Consider the following 26,150-nt stretch of genomic DNA (forward strand, 5'->3'; position numbering starts at 1 on the left):
AGAGCAGATTAACTTGGGCATTTCAAGACCTGCATATTGAATTATCTCATTCTTGATAAAAGCAGACACACACAGACAGATTTTTAAGTTTTAGGGGTGATAATAAGTTACAGTTCATCTGAGAAACAACGTCTGTTCAGAAAGCTGAGTTCAACTACATAGCAATTTCCTGCCTACAAACTTGCACAAATGCAGTGTAAATGCATGCACATTTTATAAATGCACATGCACACACAGAGTGTATATACATATATATATATATATATATATATATATCAACCTTATAATACCCAGCCAAAGGCTTTGCAACAATGATAGTGGGAGCTACTCAGCTTAAGTCCCACATTTGACTTTAAAGTTCTTAATGTTTATTAAGATATAGGCACGTAAACATTCTATTAGCATGTTGAAAAACCATGATGTTATTCCAAATTAATGTAAACTACTTACAGCAACTGCAAGTCTTCCTCTGGCACAGGGGTTTTTTTTTGCTTCTTTAGATTATCTGGGACAGGATGCTGCCAAGTCTATGGGTCTGCAGTTTGTCCACCTGTGCCTGCTTCTGGTCATGGGTGCAGCTACAGGTTTTGGGAGGAGGTTTCCTGGTGGGGCACTTGGTGGAGGAGGAAAGAGGCAAGGGTTTGCAGCATCTGTCTACCTTCAAAGAAGTTATCGTGTTACCCCCTATAGTGCACTTGAAGCCACAGACACAAGCTGTCACCTTTGCTATGACTTCTGTCATTCCCTTAAAATAAAAAATAAATTTAAAAAAACCCACACACACAAACAATAATTAAAAAACCACAGAAAACAACAACAAAAGAATCACGAACACACAAAAAAAAAAAAAAAACCACAGTAAAACAGAAAAGGGACAGAGAGAAAACCTCTAATGAGAAGGGAAAATGTTAATTGTGGCTGGAGGTGACAATGAACAATAATAAATCGCTGCTTTGCTATTGTATCTCTGATCAAAGTACCCTAAGACTGCAGCAGAGCAAAAGCTCAGCTCCCAGGGAGGATGACGTTTCTCAAAATCCTCATGATCCCTGCAGGTCCTCTTGAATGTTAGGGAAAAGGAATACACAGAACCAAAGCTAAAATTTTTCTGTGACTCAGACTTGCTGCCAGTAAGGCTCCTGTTTCTCCCTGCATCTTTTTGGCTGTGTCCAGCTTAAAGGCTGCAGTGGGGTAAGGGCAATGCACTGCCTCTGTGTACAAAAACTACCCTAATGGAAGCACTCTTACCAAGCAGAATATGGCTTATAATTTTTTTTCTGTCTTGCTTTATTTGAAAGTGATGCTAAGATTGAAATTTCCAGCTTAAGCTGGAGAAAGCAGGCAAAACTTTTTAGGTGGGCTGGGCCATTGCTGCTACCAGGCAGATCTCTAGGAGCTGCAAAGGCCACGTTTGAAAAGCAAGATGGACCTAAGAGACACTCCTAAGTGTTGATGAAGAACCCAGTTCTTAGGAAACCATGCCTAACAGTTTTTTAGTGTAAAAGATATCCCTGAACTGGAAGCAGCAGAGACTACTTTGCCAAACCTTTCTGAGCAAGACATGGAGAGGGAATATTTTGGGACATTTTTGGAGATTCTTTCTAGCATTTTCAGTTTTGCTTTCTGTGCCTCCTGACCCCTAGGCACCAGGCACTTCATTAATTTATTGCAATTTACCAAAGGAAAACAAGGTCTACTCACTGACACCTTTATAGCTAAAATGTGCTCTCTGTGCTGTCTTGGTTACAGAAACAGGCACAGGCTGAATGAGAGAAGCTGGGAACTTGTTATGTAAAATCTACTGCAAGTGAGCTTTTCTAGTGCTATTATGCCTCGACCCCTTATTTTGGCACAGTAACAAAACCACTGAGACTGGACAGTCATAGGGTTTCACAGGCTTTTTATTTTATTTTTTCCCTTTTTGGCCTCATCACAAAACCCAAGCGAATCAATGGTGTGCCCAAACTTCTGAAATAGTTTAAGACTTTCAGTATTTTCTACACACAAAGACACAGTGGGGGAAGATTTGTATTCTATTTCTTCATTATTGAATCAGGAGACTCCTGCCTAAAAATACCTTGTTTAAGACCACATTAGAAAGCTTCCACACATTTTTCCAATTGCTTGATATTTGGCTACATTATGATCCCTATTGTTTTGCACTTTGTTTTCTGTATGTGGCTTAAATTAAAAGGGAAGGGAAGGGAAGGGAAGGGAAGGGAAGGGAAGGGAAGGGAAGGGAAGGGAAGGGAAGGGAAGGGAAGGGAAGGGAAGGGAAGGGAAGGGAAGGGAAGGGAAGGGAAGGGAAGGGAAGGGAAGGAAGGGAAGGAAGGAAGGGAAGGGAAGGGAAGGGAAGGGAAGGGAAGGGAAGGGAAGGGAAGGGAAGGGCTTTCTTGGCTACAGGCTTCAAGGACTTCATATACATTTCATACCTCTTCATGATTTTGGAAACTTGGAAATATCTACAATTCCTCAGGTACACATCAACTCTTTGAGGCCATGCACTTGGGATCAGGGTGACCTTTTAAGGATGAATTACAAGTTTCTGACATTGGACAGCGAAAGTTGCATTGTGAGACTGTGTGGAAGTGCCTTTCTGTGCCTTCTGTGCCAAAAAGGTTCAGTTTAGAAGTCAAAAATAATGTCTGAAGAGACCATTCTGTAAACTCCACAGTGCAACACTGAGGACTAGGCTGGGTGGTTTTCCATCCCCTCTCACACCTCAGGAACTGACCATGCCACAGTGGGAGCCTCACTGATAACAGTGCCAGTGAGGCGTGTAGCTGAAAAGAATCCCTTTCTCTGGCTTGTTGGTTCTGCCATGCTGCTGGTAAGACAAATGTGCTCATGTCAGCCAAGGGTGCTGACATGCAGGGTGAAACTGAAAATCAGATGGGTATTGGGGATTTTACATTTATACAAAAGGGTACAGATGAAACTATAAACCCCACAGAAATTTCCCTTTCTCTGTGTGCATTCTTATAAAGGTAGATCTGTTCTTAACAGGGGTCAGACTGTTCTGGCCTGGAGAGGTATCAGAATCGTAGAATGGTTTGGGTTGGAGGGGGACCTTGAAGATCACCTAGTTCCAATCTCCCTGTCTTGGGGATTATCATCAGCCATATTTGTCTCCTTTATAGCCCCCAATTTAGTGCAATATCTGCCTTCACAAAAACAATTTTCTCCACAAAACTCATGATCCTATGGAAACATCAACTTAGAGCAGGGTTATCTATCCAAAACATGGATGCAAGAAAACAGATGAACGATGAGTTTGAAAAGGTAAGGCATGAAGAATGGTCTCAGGCTGGATGCTCTGTGTTAATAAGTCCTCAAACAAGTATAAAAAAAAAAAAAAAACCAACCTTTTTATCCCCAAAATCTTGTATTGGTTTTAGTTATTTGCAGATCTCACAGCTTTTTTCCTTCATTTGGCTTGAAGCAGCTTGCCAATCTCTAAGTGCCTATAGAAGGCAGTTGTGGAGGTTAGATTAGAAAATAATGCTTAGATATGAACATGATACGTGAAAGTAGCATAAAGCAGGAGAGCCCTGTGGCCCTGTGCTTGATTTCATCCAGTCTTAACAGATTGCATCTGCCACTCACACTCCATAGCTGTGGGGTACCAATGCCTGCAAATACTGGACAAGAGCTATGGCCCCCAAAAGACTGTTTTATGTGGCTGCACGTGCTCACTGGAGTTCAGTAGCTGAAGACAAAGCATTGTTAGCTGCTCAGTTCTCATATGCTCACAAACCAACTGTACACCCACCCACGCAGTGGCTTTAAGATGGTATCAGTAAAGCTGAAGACAAGATGCGTTTTTTTCTCAGTACTAATCTCTATTATCTTTTTTGATAGTTGAGCTAATACAAGATTCTCCAAAGGAGTTCAGCATCTGCCATAAAAGGCATTGAATATATCCAGTTGCCATTTCTGAGTTTGAAACCTTTCTCCTAGTCCAGTAAAAAAGTTGTATCACAAGTTATTAGGCTTGATCTGTTGGGGTTTTTTGCATGCTGTAAGCATGGAAATCCATGAGAAACAAACTTGCTGTTCTACAAAGGATTTGGAAAAAAAGCATGTTATCAGGTTTTCTTTAGAAGCTTATGGACAAAAAAGCTCAGACTTGTAAATATTCATAGTCAGATGATCCTTTTCAGTTAGTTCAATAAAGGATGAACCTGTGCATAGAAAAAGGATCAACATCTTGACATATGTGGCCTGGGGTTCTAGCTTTTAGAAGGTATTAATGTTGAGAGGGAAGATAACCCCTGTAAAATACATAGAATTAAGACAACAGTTACTACAAAATAATAATCTACAAAGATAACCTGAATGATCTGAAGCAAAGTTGCCTTTCTCAGAACATGCTGCATGAGCCCATTCATGGCATATTTTTCCACTAGGTATGTAAACACCATGAATATAAAGCTATATATGTATTGTGCATATTATCATTGTATTATACACAAAAGATGGCTTGGACAAAGAACAAATTCCTAGCATTCGGCCACATGTCAAATATACTATGTCACTGAGGCTCTGCCTTGCCAAAGGAAAAAAAAAAAAAAAAATTAAAAACAACACAGAACAGATTTAATTTTTAAAATTACACAATCATCAACAGAGGTAGCATTTCAGTGTTTCTAGAGGCTTTACTGCTGTACTGAGTTTTGTCTGTTTAAAGCATTACCACTGTACATTAGCCATGGAATAGTAAAATTGATTCAGACCTGGCTGACAGATCTCTGAAAGTACTTAATATACTAATCATGGCAGCTGTTGGGGGATCTGAAGGGATCACTGTGGGGCCTCATGTGCTTGAGGGTTTTCCTTGACAGGTAAATCTGGAAGTAAATATAGAATCACTGCCAGTATAGTCTGACCATGAGTTAAATCAGTCAGTTGAGAAAAGGATGGCCAAACACAGCAGACTGGATCTCACTCTAGTGTGATCCCTGCCAGACAGAATGTCTGCAAAATTGCATGCCTCAGAGTGAAACAAGACTTATCTACAGAATTAGGGCTATATCCCCAGAAGGTCTGAGGAGTTATTGTGGAGAAGCAAGGAAGAAGGTTTTCTGAATGCAATGCTGTGGCAAAAATGGCTAATTCAATTCCCAGGTGTGCTACAAGAAATGCCTTTACTTCAGAATTTGCCTTCTGGGAGACTGATATTAAAAATGCATTTTAAAAAGCATGTTGAAAAAGTGGTGGAGGCACAAACAAGAGCTGGAAAAAAAAGTTAGTGAATTTTCTTTAGAGGGAAAGACTCTGAGAGCTCAGCCTGCTTAGCTTATCAAAAGGATGATGAAGAGATGAATCGCTCACATTATATAAGTATGCTCATGGGGAGACAGTAGAAGTACAAGAGGCTTTTTAATCTAGGAGAGAACAGCATAATAAGGGGCAGCATATAGCAGATGAATTCATACAAACTTGGTTTAGAGACAAAGGCCATTTTCGGTGATGAAAATTATTAGACTTGGGAATAAACTACCAAGGGAATGGGTGGATTTTCAATCCCATGAGTTTTCAAATCTAAGCAAGGGTATTTTTGTAAAATATATTTAACCAAATACAAGTCACTGAACTCATGAAAATGTGTCTTGAGGTAAAGTGTAACGGTCTATGATATATGATGTTAAATAGAAAATGTTATGTAACTACGTAGTCTTGAATTCCACAGTTCTTTGACTGAGCTTCATATCTGTGAGAAACTGAAGCAGTGGTGAGAGAAGAGGCTGAGCATTTCAAGATGAGGAGCTTGCTTAGAAACAACAACAGCACTGTAAGGGAGAGCAACTCAGACTGGTCAGGAAAGCATGGTTGGATGTTCCAGAGTGTATAACAGTGGTGTGTACTTAGTACTAAATTTTCTGTGCCTGGTAAAATCAGTGAGCATTTAACCAAATTTCAGGTGTCTCACCTAGCAAAGACAGGTCCCACTTTTGGGACTTTTTGGTCCCACTGCCTAAGACTACACAGGCCTCAGCACACAGACCACCAGTATGATGGGCTGCTTTTCCCTCCCAGCACATGCAGAGCTTACTGCATGCTGCTCTGTGCTGCAGTATGTTATTGTCCCCTCTCCACAAGAGAGCTTGCTTCTCTCCTCCATTTCCAGTTGACCTGGGACTCTTACCCTAACTCTCTTGTGCCCCCATGAGTGCCCAGCACTGCTTTCCTGCTCCTCTCCTCCAGTTCATCAAATCCTGGCTGCCTATGCCACTGATGCAGCTTTTTGCAACTGACGCTGTAGGAGTTTGTGGCAGGAGGGGAGAGAAAGGATTTTTTTTTTCCCAACAAAGGGCCTGTCCATGCCATGTTCAAATTAAATTATTTCTAAAGATGAAAAGCCTCCGGGTGGTTCCTGTACCACCTAGTTCTTAATTTTGCTTTTCCAGCTGTAATTGCAGCCTATTGAGGTGGGGGAGAGGGCAAAGGAAAAAGCAGTCAATCCAAATTGTCTTGTGAGGGAGGTAATGGAGCAGGGCTAAGGAAGCTCAGCAGTCATTTAAGTGCACAGCTTCTTGTAAATCCTTTCTGAAAAGCCTGAATGAATCCCACAAATGAATGGCCATTTTGTCCCTTTTAGTTCTCCTTCTCTAGCACAGAACTCAATGTGCAGCTTGTGGACAGACAGATTCCACAATAAATAGAGAAGGAGAGTAAAACTAAACCCACTGGAGCTTGGCCAGCAGCAATGTCAAATCTCTTGACTGATTTCCCAGGGAATTCTTGCTCTAAATGTCAGGAGAACATAGCCCTGCAGCCAAACCTGGACCAGACTGATACCAAGGCGTGACAAAATGAATGACCTAAGTAACAAGATTACACCGCAGGAAAATTAAAACTTCAGAAATGTGCAAAGATCATGTTTCAGTAAGCGGTGTTTTATGTAAGATCCTTTTAGTAGACAAAGCTTAACCCAAACGCATAAAACATAAATGAGTGAGGGGAGGGGGATTTATTAGTGGCAACAGACTGAAACTTTCAATCACTCAGAAAAAAAAGGCTGAGAGTTTCTGCAAGTACTAATGGTTTCTGAAAGGCTCACAGCCTGCTCTCAAATGTTCTTGTCGACAGGAGCCAGGGAAGGTCAAAGGAATTTGGTCTCCTAGGAGTCTGAACCACTTTGAAAACATCAACTAAGTCCTCCATCACCAGGGCACTTCTACAAATCCTCCTGGAGTCTGCCCTGCCAGGGACAGCAAGCGTCCCTTTCACTGTGGTTACCTGCAGCCCTTCATGCCCATGGGGCTGGCAGGACCCTAAAACAGCTTTGGGATTTCTGATCCTCCATCAGCGGTAGCTGAAACTAGCTGGTGGGTTCAAGATCTGTTGAAAAGGGCAGGAACACCCAGAACAAAGGGAGGGGAAGAGAGAGAGGGAGACAACAGGCATGTGAGCCTCATTGCTTTTGAAAACTAAAAGTCTGAAGTGGTGGTGCTGAGAGGAGTCAAATGAACTGAGGAGCTTAACCACAGCAACATAAGGAAGGGGAGTCCAGATCCAGTGGGCACAAATGGAAAAGGACTAAGACACTGAGAAAACACATAGTACTTCTAAATTATGTTGGTTTTTTAGGCTTTGGTCTTTTTTTAATCTGCTTCAGTCTTTTCTGACAAACCCAACAGTCTGACAGAATTGCCCAGGATGGATATCCATGAGACTTGCCATAGAAGCGAAGGAACTCTTCTCACACTGCTATCCAGTGAGGTGACAGAAGCTAGTGCTGGGAGTTTTTCTGCCTCTCTCTAATATTGTTTTAGTTGGAATTAGCTGTTTGCACATTCCTGTCCGACTTTGGCAGTGTGCCCCCTCCTCCAAAACAGACTAAACTGAAATCCCAGATCCAGCATGCTTCAACTGTCTGGGAAGTTCTTGTTTAGAATGGGGATGTCTTACGTGTTGGAGAATCTTCTCACCATGGCTTATGTTCCTACAGAGATCTTTAATTTATGATGCCCTAGAAATTACTGTAGAAACCCAGATTTAATGTTCAGTGAAGGAGAAGCAGAGGCACTGCAAGATTCCTCTGCACATTCCCCCCCCTCGGCCTGACATGGATTGAGTTTTAACACCATCTTTAAATTTTTCATAATATTCTTCCGTAAGTTGTTTCCTTAACTATGTCGAGCACAGCAGCAGGAGCAGTATTTCATTGTTGGACAGAAGTCCAAAATGAGTTAACCCAGGTTTTATAAAGATGAAAATACATTAAAAAAAAAAAAAAAAGAAACAACCAACCAACCAAAAAAAAAACCAACCCAAACAAAAACAAAAATTATAAAAAAACACAAACTAATAAAAATGAACCTATGTGGTTCCATCTCCAAACATTGGCTAATTTTATCCCTGTACAAACTGGGTCAGCTTTCCTGTGATTTTCAGTACCATCTCAAGGGATGTCTTCCTTGCCTTCTGTGCTTACAACAGAACATAGTCTGTTTGTTTGATCAGAGCTGGCACTGTGCAGTTCGCTCCAGGTTTCTGCCCGAAGCATTGCCTTTCTCTGTTTTATGTGGCCACAACCTTTGTCTAATCCTCCAGAAGATTTATCACAATAAGAATGGTAGCAGTGACAGAAGCTATTAATGTTCTGGCTTCTCTGTTTGGCAGTGATCTGCTCTGCAGATCAAAAAGAGCAGATACATGCTATCTGCAAGGAAAGGAAAAGCAATTACTGGTTTTGTTAAGCATATTTTGTTTGTGAACAAACAAACATGCCAAAGGAGCAGAGTTCATGAGGTGCCAAAGAACAAGTGTGTTTTCAAGGCAAAGCTACGAAGTAAACTCAGCTCTGATTTGAAACATCTAGCTCCAAAACTTGAAAGAAATTTGAGGTTTGCATGGGTACCTTTTGCAGATTTAGGAACAGAAGAAAGGATTTGTATGACAGAAGTAGCCCTGGTGTCAAAGTCTGAAATAATCAGATAATGGCTTCACCAAATGCATATGGGAAGAGGTGTGGCATGTTCAAGGCACAGGAAGGGAAGCCATAGATGTTTGAAAAAGAGCCCTTAAAAATGAGCTTTTTGTACAGTAATTCCTGGCAGAGGGCAAAAAGGGAAGAGGGGTAAAAGAATAGTATGCAGACAAACATACTACCTGAAATCCTTTCATTGTGAGTGACTCCTGCAGCCTTGACAGAAGAAGTTAGTCTTTGGGTATATGTAGTAAATTATGGCCTCATGCGTCAACAAGACAGTGTTAGGACTGGAGGGCATAGATTGAAAAACCAAGCACACCAAATGAAAGAACAGAGATGTGCAATGATGACCGTACCCCTCCTCCTCGTCTTGACTAACTCAAGACATAAGCAAGCGAAGTAAAGCTTGAAAACAAGAAAAGCAAAGATCAAGCCTGCAGTTTCTCTTTTGCCATCAAATTGTGAATGTCTCTTGGTATCTTTTATGACGTGGCTTTAGGGGAAGAGCAGGAAAAATTGGGACAAACACCTACATTTATACTTTATGATAACCTGTATTTGCCATAAACTGTGATTGGTAAGTATTTAACACATGAACGTGACTTTTTCATTGCTGTGTGTACAAATTTGTCCAGGGCATCCTTAATTGATAATGTTACACATTATACTTGCTTTTCACTGTTGTAAATTATTATCTGCAATCTCCTAGCAGAATCTAAGAGAGGACTTTCTGTCCATGGTTTCCATGTCCATCCTAGTTCTTCAGATCTTGCACTGTTTTCTCATGGTTAGAAGGATTATCTGGTACAATGTGTCCTGTACAGGCTGGTTGACCATGCCAAACTTTTATTTTCACAGTTGATGCATGGATGCATCGCAGTACATATTGTTTAGCCTCATTTTATACTTAAACATGTCCCTTAGAATTTTTTCTATATATCTTATGCACAGATTCTTCTACTACATGCAAAGTCTAGGCCGCTGGAAAAAAAGGATTTTCTAGGTACTTCATTCCATTTTCACCCATGTCTTCTTCAAGCGACAGTTTCTATGCATTCTCTAATGAAATAGTTGTGCCTGGGAGCTTAGACAACTTTGTGGTTTTTCTTATTATATGAAGAGCTATTTTTTCACTGAGTTGTTTTCATGATATAGAGGCATTGGGTAGGGTCCATGTGAATTTCCTCAGCAGAGATCGTCATGGTCTAATTTAAACAGTATTTTCCAGTGACCTCCATTTGGCATTCCACACTAGGTAAAACTTTATTGAATTTAGCAACTTCACCAAATAAAAACACAACAATGAAAAGGTCCCAGATGATTGGAAGTTGGCGAACGTCATGCCAAAAAAGGGCTGCAAGGAGGACCCGGGAAACTACAGGCCTGTCAGCCTGACCTCAGTGCCTGGCAAGGTTATGGAGCAGATCATCCTAAGCGCAATCACACAGCACCTACAAGACGGACAAGGGATCAGACCCAGCCAGCATGGGTTTAGGAAGGACAGGTCCTGTCTGACCAACCTGATCTCCTTCTATGACCAAGTAACCCCACCTGGTGGATGAGGGGAAGGCTGTGGATGTGGTCTATCTGGACTTCAGCAAAGCCTTTGACACTGTCTCCCACAGCATTCTCCTGAAAAAGCTGCAGCCCATGGCTTGGACAGGGGCACTTTGTGCTGGATTAAGAACTGGCTGGAGGGCCGGGCCCAGAGAGTGCTGGTGAACGGGGCTGCATCCAGCTGGCAGCCGGTCACCAGTGGTGTCCCCCAGGGATCAGTGTTGGGCCCAGTTCTATTTAATACCTTTACTGATGATCTTGATGAGGGGATTGAGTCCATCATTAGCAAAATGCAGATGACATCAAGCTGGGGGGGAGTGTCGACCTGCTGGAAGGCAGGAGGGCTCTTCAGACGGACCTGGATAGACTGGAGAGTTGGGCTGATTCCATTGGGATGAGCTTCAATAAGGCCAAGTGCCGGGTCCTGCCACTTCAGCCACAACAACTCCATGCAGCGCTACAGGCTGGGCACAGAGTGGCTGGAGAGCAGCCAGGCAGAAAGGGATCTGGGGGTACTGATTGACAGGAAGCTGAACATGAGCCAGCAGTGTGCCCAGGTGGCCAAGAAAGCCAATGGCATCAAGAACAGTGTGACCAGCAGGAGCAGGGAAGTGATCCTTCCCCTGTGCTCAGCACTGATGAGGCCACACCTGGAGTATTGTGTTCAGTTCTGGGCCCCTCAGTTCAGGAAGGATATTGAGGTGCTGGAGCAGGTCCAGAGAAGAACAACAAGGCTGGTGGAGGGACTCGAGCACAAGTCCTATGAGGAGAGGCTGAGGGAGCTGGGGTTGTTTAGTCTGGAGAAGAGGAGGCTCAGGGGAGACCTCATCACTCTCTACAACTACCTGAAAGGAGGTTGTAGCCAGTGGGCATCAGTGTCTTCTCCCAGACAACCAGCAGTAGGACAAGAAGGCACAATCTTAAGCTCTGCCAGGAGAGGTTTAAGTTGGATATTAGGAAGAAATTTTTTATGGAGTGTAAACCAGACATTGGAATGGGCTGCCCAGGGACTTGGTGGATTCACCTTCCCTGGAGGTTTTGAAGATGAGACTGGATGTGGCAGTGCCATAGTCTAGTAACCACAGTGATGTTGGATCAAGGGTTGGACTCGATGATCCTGGAGGTCTTTTCCAACCCGGTTGATTCAATGATTCTATGATTCCATGAAAACACAGTATAGGAAGAATATAAGGCTATTAGAGTGCATCCAAAGGAGGGCTATGAAGATGGTGAAGGATCTAGAGGGGAAGCCACATGCAGAGTGCCTGAGGTCACTTGGCTTACTTCAGCCTGGAGAAAAGGAGAGCAAGGGGAGACCTCATCACAGTCCAGGGCTTCTTCGCGAGGGGAAGCAGAGGGGCAAGTACGAATCTCTTCTCCATAGTGACCAAGCACAAGACCCACGGGAACAGCAGGAAGCTGTATCAGAGGATGTTTATGTTGTATATTAGGAAGAGGTTCTTCCAGAGGGTGACTGGGCACTGAAACAGGCTCCCCAGGGAACAGTCACAGTACCAGAGTTCAAGAAATATTTGGTCAATGCTCTCAGGCACATGGTGTGATTCTTGGGACTGTCCTGTGCAGAGCCAGGAGCTGGACTCGATCCTTGTGGGTCCCTTCCAACACAGGATACTCTATGATTCTATGATTTTGTAGCCAGTAGAGTTCTATTAAAGTACTAATAGGCATTTTAGATGGATAAAGCTCCCTGGCTGCAGAGCTGCTAGGGCTTTTTTTTTTCCCCCTTCAATACAGAGTGGCAGAGAAGAAACTGAGAAACCTTTGAGTCCTTCCCACTGCCGGGCAGCCCCGCTCCGCTTCTTTTTGACCGGCAGCCGCGACCCCCCTGCACTCCTCTGCACAGGCACATGACCACAAGCGACCCGCAGCCGGTGCTCCGGCGGCCGCGCCCCGAGTCCCCGCCGCCCGCCCGGCGCAGCAGGTAGGGCAGCGCGGCAGCGGCAGCCGCTCGCTCGGGAGCCGTCGGGAGCCGTCGGGAGCCGTCCCGCCCCGCCCCGCGCCCCAGCCCCGGCCCCGGCCCCGGCCCGCCCCGGCCCCGCCGCTCCCCCGCGCCCGCCGGGGAGGCATGAGCGACGGAGCGGCCGCTCCGCGCCGCCGGTGAGTGCGCGGCCCCCGCGGGGCGCGGAGGGGGGGAAAGCAGGCGGCAGGCAGGAGACAGGCAGGCGGGCGGGACAGCCCCTCCGCCATCCCCCCCCACACACTCAGGCCAAAGATGACTTTAAGGGAAACCTTCGGGGAGCGGGGTGCGCGGCTGCGGGAGGGGCGCCCCGTGTCCGCTCCCACGGGGACCCCCAGCTGCCCAGTCATCGGGAGGAGTGCGCAGCCGGGTGAGGGGCTCCGGGTTGTTGCCTTTCTCCTGCGTTTTGCACCGAGGCATGGCAGCCAGGGCACCCCCTTCCCGAAGGCACTACGGGACCTATCGGTTTTAACACCAGAGGTGCGAAGGGGGCAGGGAGTCCCAAACTCCCTCTCCTTTTCCGCACGCTAAAACTTTGTTCTGTTGTCCACTTGCGGTCCCGCAGTGGAGAGTGGTGCGCTCAGCTAAAATGCTGCGGTACTGGGCTTCCGAGGCTCCCCACCTCCTGTAGATGTCCATGTCAGTTGCTCTCTTAATATCGTATTGGAAAATGAGGTAAAATGCTTACAAGCAAGCCCTATGTCAGTGCATTTGTTTTGCAAGAGTAACCTGTCCCACTCCTTCCCCAAAGTCGGCGAGCGGGTGCCCGCTGTCCACCTGAGCTCCAGCCAGCGGTGCCAGCCCAGGTCGGCGGTGTGGGAGTTTGCTGCGGAGATGCCACTGCAAATAGCCACTGAACGCACAAAACTTGTATGTGACAGGAGTGTCGTGTGGAGTGGCTGGCCACAAGCCCGTGTCCAGGCTGTGTGCTCTGCTCTCTGAAATTGTATTAGGTAGAAAAGGAGAATTTTTAAAACGCTGTTTGACATTTGTATTGAAACCTTTGTTATGGTTTACATTGTTACGGCTTTGAAGCCATAATCGTGCCTGAAGCCCTGCTGGCAATGCAAAACCCACCTCGCATCCTATCAGACACAATTCACTGTGTAATCTTGTAGTCCAGACTAGAGAATTTCAAGTGTGGCCCCCCCCGTGAAATTAATGTGTGACTATAACTTGAAAGTGTCTTTCTGTTGTATTTTGGATTTATCTAAGGAAACCATGAACAACAACTACTCCAGAAAAATTGTTTTGCAACTTGATGGCAAATCTTAGCTGCTGGAAAGTCCCATTTTAGTTTTAGACCTGTCACAGCCATCACTGTCTCATGTCAAGGCTTTAAGTTTAACTGCATGCTGAAAAAACAGCATATGTTGGAGATAGTGTTGATTTTTAAGTTGCTGATCACCTTTGGATTTAACTGAAAACCTGGACTCGGGGTTCAAACACAGTATTAAGCTTTTATTAGCATTTATAGGAGGCTTTGCTGTTAGGAAGAAAGGTGCACAGTTTGAAAGAAAAATTTGACCCTGACAGCTGAGCATTTTGCTGGGTGTTGAAATTGTAGAAAAACAGACTGCTTCAGAAAAACATGTATGGATTAAAAATAGATGTTTAGGTCATTAACTGTAAAAGTATGACTGACAGTGGAGTTCTGTGTAGTATGATGTTTTAGAAAAACCAACACTTTATGCTGACGAGCAAGCTTCTGTGTTTGAAGCTTTTGGCTTGCATGCAACAGTTTTGCATTTTCAGGGCTGCAAATAATATTGACTGGATTAACTGGATGTGGTCTCAGCTGGAGAAGCATTATGAGATCTGTCCTTCATAAGTGGCACCCTCCTTCTGATCAGGCCCATCAGCATTTCAGCAGAAGGTGTGATCTTCCACATCCTCCCTGTCCCTCTCTTCCACGTGTGCACCTGTGCACATGCTCACTCTCAATGTGCTTTTCCAAGATTTTCCACAACTGGTGAGAAGCCAACTGCTTATTTAAAGCCAAATACAAACCCCAATTTCTATCAACTTCACAGGAAGATGATGTGTGATTAATTTGCAGATCTCACTGTTCTCTGCGTACAGAAAGAGATGGTCAGGCACACTTGAACAAAGACACCAGGAGTTCACCGTACCCCTCCCTCCCATGCTCCATAAGCCTACATTCCCCTCACAGTGCCCTTGGTGGTTGGAAATTTTCCAAAAGCCTTGAATATAACACCAGGGCTTGCATTTTGCTCAGGGAAATCCAGATTGCATCCAACTGAGCTGATGAGTGAAAGGGTAGGTGAGTGCTGTTTGCCCTTTCTGTGCATCCAGGTTTCTTTTCCATGGGCTTCCTGATATGCGTCATCCCTATATTAAATGTTCACCTGGGACATGCCCAGGAAAAATGAGCTTTTCTCAGTATGTTATAGCACCTATGTCTTACTCAGGTCACTAAGATAAATTATTAGTGAGGAAGTAGTAAGGGTGTCAGAGGTAAGCCTTTAAGTTTCAGTGTGAAGCTGGGCATAGGGTTCAAAGGTAAGGGCAACCAAATACCTCTTGAGCTTCAGCTTTGAGGGAGGCAACGGTTTTGGGGTCATTTTGAACAAAAATCTAGTCTAGATGGTTGATCATTAACTGACTGTTAATGTGAGATCTTACAAAAACATCTTTCCATTTGTCTTGAGTTTGACCCAAAATCAGAAGATTTGAGGTATGACTTTATTCTCTTCTGAGATTCTGGCTTCACTTCTCTAGTAGAGCAAGTCCTGCTCAGGTGTCTCAGATCACTTCACAAGAACTTTACAACAGCCATTTGTAGGAGATAATGTAATTTTTGTTCTTACATGAGAGTCCAGAGAACTGAGATAGAGTTCAGATGTCCTATCCAAAACACAGAGTAAATTAGCGTAGGAAATGAGACAGGGAAACAACTTATTTGCTCCAGTCACAGGATTAAATTGCTTTTCCCTAACTCACTGGAACTCTTAAGAAATTTATGGTCCATTCCTCTTGCAATAACTTGAAAAGGGCAGACATGCCTTTTATGCTTCTTTCTGATGTAACTGATATTAAATATGCATTGTAGCTTAGTTACCTCAGATAACTGAGCATAAATTCATCCATCTTTCACTTGAAATTCTGTTCCCAAATGTAGCAGCTGAATATTCTTTCTTTTGTTTTCTGCTTCTTGGATGGGTTGGAGGTTTTTTGCTTTTGTTTTTAGAGAAGAATCTTGTTAGCATGCCTTAGAAACTCATTAAAATGCTTCCCTTTTGGCTTATTCTCCTAATTTATTAATACCACAAATAACTTTTCTTTGGTGACCCACTTTCATAGGTATCTGAACATCTAGCAAAATTGTAACTCATCAGGAAGGCAGTGCAGACTGATAAATAGCATCTCCAGACAGAGAGAAAAAACAAGACACTCTTTTCTTAGCCATGCAGAGTTCTGCACACCGCACATACAGAAAAATATTGGTCTATTCCCCAGCTCACTTGGCATCATTAGCCCGAAAGAAAGCACTTTATTGATTGCACAATTGATTTAAAGGTCAGAATGTAGAATTGCATCTATTCTTCTGCCTGAATTCAATTTTCACCCTACCTCCACAGTGAAGAAACTGCTCTTTGCATAAGTATAATTTGAAATATTGGTCTATGTGAGTGTTCAAGCAAATAGACTTTCTCTTCTAGCTCCCAGGGCAAACTCCCAACACTGCGCTGTCATCAAAAACATTAGTCTTTGACTAAGTTACTACTTTTTATTGAATTATCTTACCTGCTTTGTGAAAAATATAGATTTGCATAGAAAAAGAGGATACTCACTGATTTAATGAACATGTTGATCAAGAGGTCACTTGAAGTGGTATAGTTACACAGCCTCTAAATCAGAAAGAAGTCAGCTAGCGTGGAAGAATACACTTATTCATAATAATTTCAAAATATACAGAGGTTGCTTTTCGGGAGCTGAAACTATAAGACAGAGTTATCTCAAGGAATGATTATTTAACCTGAGTCCTGCAGACACTCCAACACTGGTTGTGTTTTAAGGACACAGTGTAGTCTGTGGTTGTCCCAGACCAATGATACTCAGTGTCGCAGCCTTCTCTTCGAAGTCTGCTGAATAGCAACCCCTAACAGGAGAGCAAGAGGCATTTGGTGACTTCTGATGAAGGTTTGTTTTCCTTTTCAGTAAGTGTGGACGTCTGTGTAAGTGTGAGAGAATTATGGTGGCGTTTAAAGGAGTCTGGACTCAGGCCTTCTGGAAAGCCGTTTCGGCAGAATTTTTGGCCATGCTCATTTTTGTCCTCCTCAGCCTCGGCTCCACGATCAACTGGGGTGGAGCAGAAAAGCCCTTGCCTGTAGACATGGTCCTTATCTCCCTCTGCTTTGGACTCAGCATTGCAACCATGGTGCAGTGCTTTGGACACATCAGCGGAGGCCACATTAACCCTGCTGTGACCGTGGCAATGGTCTGCACCAGGAAGATCAGCCTCGCAAAGTCCGTCTTCTACATTCTTGCCCAGTGCCTGGGAGCCATCGTGGGGGCAGGCATCCTTTACCTTGTCACACCTCCGAGCGTGGTAGGAGGCCTGGGAGTCACTGCGGTAATCACTTCTCTGGCTCTTGAACTAGACTAGCTTAGATCCTAAAAAAATATAATCAGTGTCACGCAGAATGAAGGGAGCTCAAGTAGAGATTTTAAGAGCTTGCTGCTTTATTTACATCTAGACATGGCTTAAAGCTCTCCTTAGGATAGGTTTATGCATTGTACTATCTATAGCTGTTCTTTTTATAGAAGTTCTCTTTCCTAGAACTTCCCCAAATCTGATGACAGCAGGTAATGTTAATTTACATACAAAATTTAAATAATGTATGCGTGAAATGCCATTTTTATATGGGCTGGGGAGGGGGGAAATTAATTCCATGCTATTATGATGGGGATTGAAAAAACATCAATTTAAAATGACATACTTTTGAAATAGATTGTGGCTTAGATTTCAGCTTTGTTCTAAACTAATAAGGAATGCCATCAGTTAGCCCTGTTGCAGGACTTATTAAAAATGCACTTGAGCCGCACACGGCTTAATTTTTAATTGAAATTTAAATTAATTAAGTCGGGGCTAATTAATGAATTTATAATTGAATAGTAAATTACAGTGCTCCCAAGAAAAAAAGTGGTGAAAGGGAAGTGCAGCATTTGCAAATCCCTGTGTAAAAATAAACTATACTTCTGCAGTCTAACTTTGAAGTTCTTACTGGATGTTACTGTTAAGCCTTCTGTTCTCAGTCCAGCAGTGATTTTCCATAGCTCTCAAAATAAAAAAATATTTTAAAGTTAGAAAAAAAAAAAGGAAGGAAAGCAGAGAGGGTGGAATCTGTACCTCTAAAAGTTCATTGTTGTCTTTTACTCTGTAACATTTAGAAATACTATTCACTGAAATACAAATAATGTGTGTGATGGCTTTCTGATTTATGAAATTACCTTTTCTTCATTTCTGGTGTTTCTTTCCCTTCTTCCAGGTACATGGAGATCTTTCTGCTGGGCATGGACTCCTGGTGGAGTTGATAATTACATTCCAGCTGGTTTTTACTATTTTTGCTAGTTGTGATTCAAAACGAAGTGATGTCACTGGTTCAGTAGCTTTAGCAATTGGATTTTCTGTTGCAATTGGACATTTATTTGCTGTAAGTTAATGATTTCTCATTAAAAAGTAGATCCCTTTACCCTTTATGACTGCTTCAGAAGTAAATGGAAACTTTTATGACCTTTAGAGCCGTTATAGCTATATAGCTGCTGTATTCTTTATGGATCCATGCCAAAACCCTTTGGAGTTTGCAGGAGTGTCCCTTGGGTAGGGTGTCGCACCAGAACTTTTCTGGCTGTTTATGTGACGACTTTATTAACTTTGTGATAAGTCTCAGGAGAGTGATGATACCCGCTGTCAAGATGAGAAGCCATACAAAACCAGGGTGTCCCTTAGAAATCAAATCCCTATCGTCAAGACTTTAATAACAGGTAACATTTTCTCTCTGCTTTAGATCAATTACACCGGTGCCAGTATGAACCCTGCTCGATCATTTGGACCTGCTGTCATCATGGGGCGATGGGAAAACCAATGGGTAACTCTACTTTCATGCTTCCTTCACCGTAGCGACAAACAGCTATCAGAATTTTTCATACGTCATTTGCTTTTAACTCTCTCTCCCAGTACATCCCGTAGAAACCATCACCGGGGAAGGCAGGCACTGACCTGCACCAGGCTTAACTATCATTGTGCTCCTCACCTAGGACTGCAGTGCAGTATAAAGCATGTTGGAATACCATCTTACTGTTCAGGGGGCATTTTGCAGAGCTAGTAGCTGGGGTAGAAAGGAAATCATACAAAAAGTTCAAAACAAACAAACAAAAAAAAAGTAATGCAGTGAAACAGAAAGAATTGAACTGCTGGAAAGAAAAATCCTCCAAGGCAGATTGCAAACCCTGCTGGTCATGTCGTGAGCAGTTATGGAAGTAATTCTGTTGACTTCACGTTTCACCTGGTTCTGCAGCAAACTGGGGCAAACATATAAAAATGAGAGGAGGGACCCTCTGTGTTGCAGTTCCTGGGGGACAACCTGCCTCAGCAAAAGCTTATAGTGACAGATGAAGAGGTTGCAGTCTGGTCTTTCCAAACCAGACCAGATGTTACATGCTTCAGTTTGAAAGCGTCAGCTTAACTAGGAGCAGTTGTGCAGGAAACAATGTGATAAACAGATTGTGAATGATGCAGTCATTTTCTACAGCATCCTACTATCCAACTTATTAAAAATCATTTCATATTTTATAAGAGAGAGACGGATCTCAACTCAGCCTCACCTAATTATGGACAGGGAAAGCACTTCTAGGGACACTTTCAATGCTAAGTGGAAGAGCTGCATATTACAGTGCATGCAAGGATTTTCTTGATTTTTAAAGTATGAAGCCCACATTGCTCTCACTGCAGCTAATAACAGAAGTAGCATTGTCTTCAGGCCCTAAGGCTGCAATTCTGCAAACATGATACCATGTGTAACTTTGTTCCCAAGAGTTATCCTATTGAGACAGATTTACCCATTATCAGTGAATGGCTTGTTCATATGAAAAACTGCTGTAGTTTTTCACAAGATCAATTATCCATACTCTGACGAAGCCTGTAATTTATAACTAAAGCTATAAACAATAAACAAATGTACCATGGAGAAACTTGTAGGAGAAGCTTAGTTACTGTCCTGGCCGCTTGGAAAGACAGCCCTTTCTCCTCCTCCAGAGCAGTGACATTGGCATACCATTCACAGAAGCCTGTGGGCTTTGGCACCTGCTAACGTTACCAAACTGCTGGGTGTCATGCTGAAATAGATAGGTACCTATGAAGTTGGGTTATCTTCATTGTGTTTGCTTATTCACATCCAATTATCAGGTAGCTGACTGCCTGTTGTATTCCGTAGGATTAAAAGCCAAATTTGGATTATTTTGGAAGTTTGAGTCTGAAGTACTGAAGTTGAACTGTTTATGTGTACACTAGGAAGCGTTTTGTTTCCCTGAAAGTTAATTGTCATGTTGGTTGAAAATGCGGAAAGAAAATTACCTTTTTATATCAACGTTTCATTTGGGTGTCTTTTTGCAAACAGTCCAAATATATGGCCTACAGCTGGCAATGAGCAATGAAAAGTTAGAGGAGGCCTCTTGTAAAGAGATGGATCAGTAAAACTTGACAAAATTATTTCACTTTGAAGATGTCAGGCTGCTTCTCAATCTTTCTATCACTGCTAGTTTAAAAGTAAAGCTATGCCAGAGCAGCTCTATGTTGTATGTGATTACAGAGATATATTTGACATACATGACTCCACCAGGATCTGTGGCCTTTTTTGTGTCAATGTTACAGCTCTGTTTAGTTGAAATGAGGAGGATGTGGAACCTGTACTTTTGTATTATTGGACAAAGTTTAAAAAAATAAGTTAAATTTCCCATACAGAGCGGGGGGAAAAAGCTGGTTTCTATTAACAGGAGAAGGTAGGGCAGCCAGATGGGATGACCTTTGTTTGTCGAGATGTCCATAACTTCACTGCCACTTAGCCAACCTGCTCCAGAAAATTAGTAACTGGCATGTCAGTGTAGGTTACTCTTCTTTGCTGCATGGGGTCCCCTGCCTGGTGATTCCTGAAACAGTGACATGAGAGGAGTTTTTAGGGAAGAGCTGCAGCCACGGATGTGAGACGGTTTAGATGACTGGATGCAAGGTAACTACAGAGTATTTCTGAAAGGGCTGAAATAGCTGGGAGAGAGAGGGAGAAGGCAGAAAGAAAAAAGAAAAAATACCAAGGACTACAGCCTTTAATAAGAGACTGCCTTTTGAACAACTTCATATGTGATTTTAGAGCACTCGTTTACGTTGAGCTCCAGGTCACCATCTGTGAAACCTCTGGTAGTTGTGCTTCTCTGACTCATAAACTGGTAGGATGGCAGATCTCATTCTGTTTCATGAAAACCAGGGAGCAATGTGACCATGCATTTCTGCAGAGTTGGTTTTAATAATTGGGACAGGGCATTTTGTAGAAACATTTCTGGGTAAAGTCTGTACTTACATGCTTTTCTCTGATACCCTGGCTTCTTTATTTCTGCTCTAGAGCTTAATGTCTGGGGTTTTTTCCACCTCTTTTTTGCAGGTATATTGGGTGGGACCAATAATAGGAGCGGTCCTTGCTGGTGCTCTTTACGAGTACGTCTATTGCCCAGACGTTGAACTCAAGCGCCGTTTCAAAGATGTTTTCGGCAAGGCTACCCAGCCTTCCAAAGGGAAGTACATCGAGGTGGACGATAGCAGGAGCCAAGTAGAGACCGATGACCTGATCCTGAAGCCCGGCATAGTCCATGTGATCGATATTGACAGGGGTGAGGACAAGAAGGGAAGAGATCCATCCAGCGAGGTGTTGTCTTCTGTATGACTAGCAAGAAGCACTGAAAGCAGAGAGCAGCCTCCTAGCACGTCCACAGATATCCTTCCACCTATTAAAGAAACAGATCTCCTCTAGACTGAGCATTTACCACTTCTTGAAAGTTATGGTGTGGGCAGCTGCATGGATTGGTGTCACCAAACCATACACCTGCTCAGTTGGAGGATTAGGACTTTGCTATAATTAGAATTCCCCAACTATTATTGCAAATTAAGACTTCTTCCTAGTATTTTCCTTTCCTTCTTTCTGGAGCAACCCCAAAATCAAAAAAAGAGATGAAAACATTCTCCTTTAATAAATCAGTCCATAATGAGATAAAGATAGAAATGTTTTAACGTTCAGATTGACAGTTAAGACATACCAGGAAATGCCTATAGACATGAAGACCTACTTATCAGATTGTTCTTCTGACACTTAATTGGCTGTTGTCAGCTCTGATTATAACATCGTATCCATTAAGCATTCTCTGCAAGGTTCAGGGACAGCACTAGCAGTATTTAAGACTTTTATCCACAGTCAAGCAAAGGAGTATTGTTTCCACTCATGTACATCACTATTTCCTTGCAAACTACCTCGGAGAAAATGATACTTTAGAAGGTTTTTTAAAAAAGTATATCAATCCATCAAATTTGACTCATGTGATTTGCCTAATAAATACATTACCTTCATCTCCAAGAGTAAATATGCTGAAAATGGAATGCTGAAGTGTATGGTAATAAGGCTGCAAAGCATTTGACTGTACTCCAATCTCCCTCTTGTCATTGTCTATCTGGTGAAACACTCTCCTCGGGTTTGACTATTGACCATTTAGTGTTAGCTGCCTCTCAAGGTCATGCAATGAATATAAAGGCTTTCCTGTTACAAGAGATACCAGAAGAAAAGAAGGCTTATCTGTTTTCAGTGCACTTGTTCAAATACAGATTTCTGTGCTAATTTATATAAACTAAAGGTTTAAATTACTTACCTATTTTCTTACAAGATGGTTGGAGATTTGGGGTTTTTAATTTATTAGTAATGTAGAGAGGTTTTAACTTTTAACTGTATCGAGACACTGATTGTGAATTTTTTTTTATAACAGATGATAAAAATTTTACTGCTTCTGGCTTTTTGTTGTGATGCCTGACTATTTGAATGGGATCTGTGCTTGTTCCAGCTCTAGCTAAGTTTTCTTGTTCCAGCTCTAAATAAGTTTTCTTTATGTGTTAGGAAAAGATGCAAGCGCAGGGTATTTTAGGGGGAAAGGTACGTGAAATATGTTCAGTAAACAGTCTTTCCCTTATAGAAGTATTTTGACAGACATAATCATCCCAGCAGAACATTTCTATAAAGCTGTTACTGACTTACTGCTTTTGTTTCTGATCTGCAGCTTTGAGTTTTACAATAGGCAGCTGAAAAGCAGTCAGGAGCATGGTATTATTACTGTAATTACATAGTTTTTATTTAAACTGGAAGCTACTCCTGCCTATTTAGCAAGAAGAGAAGAAAAAAGTATTACTCCTGACTGTGGGCTGTATTAGCCTTGTCTGTTCTTTGACATACTCTACATGCAATCTTTATTACAGGGAATTAGATGTTTCTAATGAGATAATAAACTCCTGCAACCCTCGAATTTGTGCACGATGATCCAAGTGCAATTCTACTGCCCCTACTTGCAGCACTGCGTAGTCCCAGTGTGTCTCTACTGTAGTCCTTTTCCTAGTTTCACATTTTTCTTGTCTTAAACCCAGTTAGCATGGCACAAGTTCCCTGCACTGAGCATGAGATCCATGACTCCTTCATGCATTTTGCAGTTGGACCGTGATCTCTCCCGTATTCCACCCAGGCACAGCATGTAGCGCACGCCGGCACAGGACAGGGTTTCCTTGTGTGACCCAGGGACAGCCCCACTCCTGACATGCTCCCTCTCGTGGCAGTGGCTACCTGTCGAGTCTCATAAAGCAGCTGATATTTTGTCCTTAGCTGTGCCTCGACACAGGGACAGCCTCACGGTCCAAGGGCGTGGGCATGGCTGGGGACCTGCAGCGAACAATGTCAAACCACAGATAAGAGCTCCCTCCCGCAGCAAGGACTAAGTCTTCTGGGGAAGGGCAACACAGGTGTGGTGTTATACCTCTGCTCAGGTGGGTAAACACCATGCTAAACAGACTCAACCAGAAGTTGAAAACTCGTTGGGGAAGTTTTGTCTAGGCATTTGGATTGGGTTTGGGTTTTTTTTATATTGTTCAAATGCTGTATTTGTTAAAGGGACACTTTGGTTAAACCTTTTGCATGACTTACCACAAGTACGGTGTCATACACATAGAACTGGTGGATTTTTAAGCAAAGGTTTGCATTTTTGTGTTTCAAGACACTCCTTAATTTCTGATTTTTGCATGGTACTGTGTTATTTAAATAAGAAGCTGTGATTTGTTTTATGCCTAAGGGTCCTTTACACAAATGGCTTTATGTGTGTTTTCCTCATCCAGCCTAATTCTGCTGCTGAGGTGAGCATAAAGTGAGCATAGCACCAGCCACCTCTGTTAGGAGGATCTTCTTCATTAAAACACACTGTATTAATGAAGTGCATCACTCAGAACCAGTCCCAGGAGAACTCCTCTCTCAGAGTATTGGACATAAGATCCTGAGACTTGTGAAAAGATCAGGGGACAGAAGAGAAGCTAAAATAGAGACCACTAGACAGTAAAGGATGATGCCATGCTATCAGACATTAGCAGGAAAGCAATATGTGGTAGGTCTGCTCCCAGAGAATGAGACTCATGGAGGAGTTTGTCATTGACTACAGTGGAAATGGTCCTGAGCTTTTCTGGTGGCTTCTGTCATGTACTTCACTGTTGTTTTTTTCTAAAATCAGAGGCTCTCAGCAGGATACTTAATTTTGGAAGAAAATGCATTCAACTTGAGGTTTATGACCCACGCTAAAGTAAATCCTTGGAAGTGTCCATCATCACAGGTGGTTCTGCCTCACCACAAGAGATCACCATTCATAAAAGGGAACATCACTTTTCAGCATCTCTTAGGACTTGATTTAGCTTTGACACAGTGATATGTGCTCCTGTAAGATGTTTTGCAATGGTATCATCACTGTACAATAGTCAGATTTGGTTAAATAATAGACTAGCATGACATTTTTATGGATTTGAAATACTTTTGCTTTAGCATTGTTTTAAAATACGTACTTTGGTAATGTTTGAATGAGATTTATGTTCTAAAGCTCTTCAGCTCTAAATTGCACCTCATAACATAACTTGATGGCCTCTTAAAGCATTTCCTGGTTGTGGTGGGAAATGTCTTTTGTATATTAAGGTGGATGGTTATCACCGAAGTGTGCCAGGTCTGTCATAATTCTGGGGTTCTAAAAAAAAAATTGATGAGTCTCACTCCTCGATGGCATGATTGTTTTCTACACTACATTTGCACTCTAACAAACACATTCTTATTTAATCACTGGATTTCAGAAAAGAAAGCAGGGAAGCTAAGGGTGATTCTATTGGCACACACAAATACCTTTTAGGTTGTGTGAACTCTAAGGAGTTTATCACCCAAATTCTTTCTCAGGAAAAAAAAAATAAAAAACCCTGCAGCATTTGAGTTCTCAGCACTTCTCCTGTTGAAGTGTTTGGAAGTTCATTCTTTCAGTGAAAGCAGGAGTGAGACTCATCTCATACAATGTTTGGGCTTGTCATGTGTATTTGCATATCAGCTTTTCAAAGTGTGCTTTATTTCTGATTATTAGTAATTGCCACAGTAGAAAGCTAGGTGGCCATCAAATTTCTACTTTTCTACTGCTTGATGGTAGAGCAGTTGCTGCTGTGCTCTATAACATCTTACCTGTAGTCTGCGTAACACATTCAGTATATTATACACCATCCAATATTTTTAATCTAATTAAAATATGTGAGAATTTACGTTGTGAGCCTCTCTTTTCAAGGTAGGAGGTGAAAACACCATGCACAGTTTTTTGTATCTCGATTCAGCCAGTGTGTATCTAAGTTTCTCAAGGACTTACTAAATAGACAAGACGTATAATATAGACTGAAGTATTTACTACCCACTTAACGTGATCTAAATCACACTTTTGCAGTCTGAAATTTAGGACAAATGAGGTAAAGCAATATATGGATTTTTTCCACAAGACTGCTTGTTGTTTAAATGCTTAGTCACCATGATACCAGAACTAATGTTATAGGACTTAAATATGTAACGTTTGGAATAATCTACTGAAAAAATGCACTATAAAATCATACTTGATTATCTGGTTCCCACATGTATTCTACTGTTCTCACACTACTGTTGCAAATAAAGTATCTGTGAAAAAGAAAAAAAGGCATCATGTGATTATTGTAAACATTTAATGATTCTAAAGCTCAGACTGAACTATAAGGAAAAAACCCAAATCCAATCAATAGAACATGTCTAAGAGGAGTCTGGAAGTGTGTGCAACTGAGAATGAATGATTTACTGTGGAAAAATATACAAGAGTGAAGAGAGGTGCTTGTGCAAGAGATTTAATATCTTTAAGGAAATGAGCTAAACTAATTAAAGCAAAAATTATGCTGGTATGTTGTCGCGGTTTAAGCCCAGCTGGCAACTAAGCACCACGCAGCTGCTCGCTCACCTGCCCCCCAACCCCAGTGGAATGGGGAGGAGAATCAACAGTAAAACTTGTAGGTTAAGAATAGTTTAATAAAAAAGCCCAAAACATCAGTGGGTTATC

The 26,150-nt window shown here is 42.4% G+C and overlaps 1 protein-coding gene across 2 annotated transcripts; it reads left to right on the forward strand.

The window, feature by feature from the left end:
• Nucleotides 1-12,179: 12,179 nt before the first annotated feature.
• On the forward strand, nucleotides 12,180-25,759 carry AQP4 (aquaporin 4). Of its 2 annotated transcripts, none has more exons than XM_050317967.1 (5): nucleotides 12,180-12,437; nucleotides 16,656-17,070; nucleotides 17,987-18,151; nucleotides 18,506-18,586; nucleotides 21,149-25,759. In XM_050317967.1, the coding sequence occupies exons 1-5, from the start codon at nucleotides 12,364-12,366 to the stop codon at nucleotides 21,425-21,427; spliced, it is 1,014 nt and encodes a 337-aa protein (XP_050173924.1). In that variant the 5' UTR covers nucleotides 12,180-12,363; the 3' UTR covers nucleotides 21,428-25,759. The 2 variants fall into 2 exon arrangements, with proteins under 2 accessions (XP_050173924.1, XP_050173932.1); XM_050317975.1 differs by lacking the exon at nucleotides 12,180-12,437 and adding an exon at nucleotides 12,499-12,613.
• The last annotated feature ends 391 nt before the right edge of the window (nucleotides 25,760-26,150 follow it).

This window comes from Myiozetetes cayanensis, unplaced genomic scaffold, assembly GCF_022539395.1.
Source record: "Myiozetetes cayanensis isolate MyiCay16 unplaced genomic scaffold, myiCay2020 scf1, whole genome shotgun sequence".
Classification (NCBI taxonomy): Eukaryota; Metazoa; Chordata; class Aves; order Passeriformes; family Tyrannidae; genus Myiozetetes; species Myiozetetes cayanensis.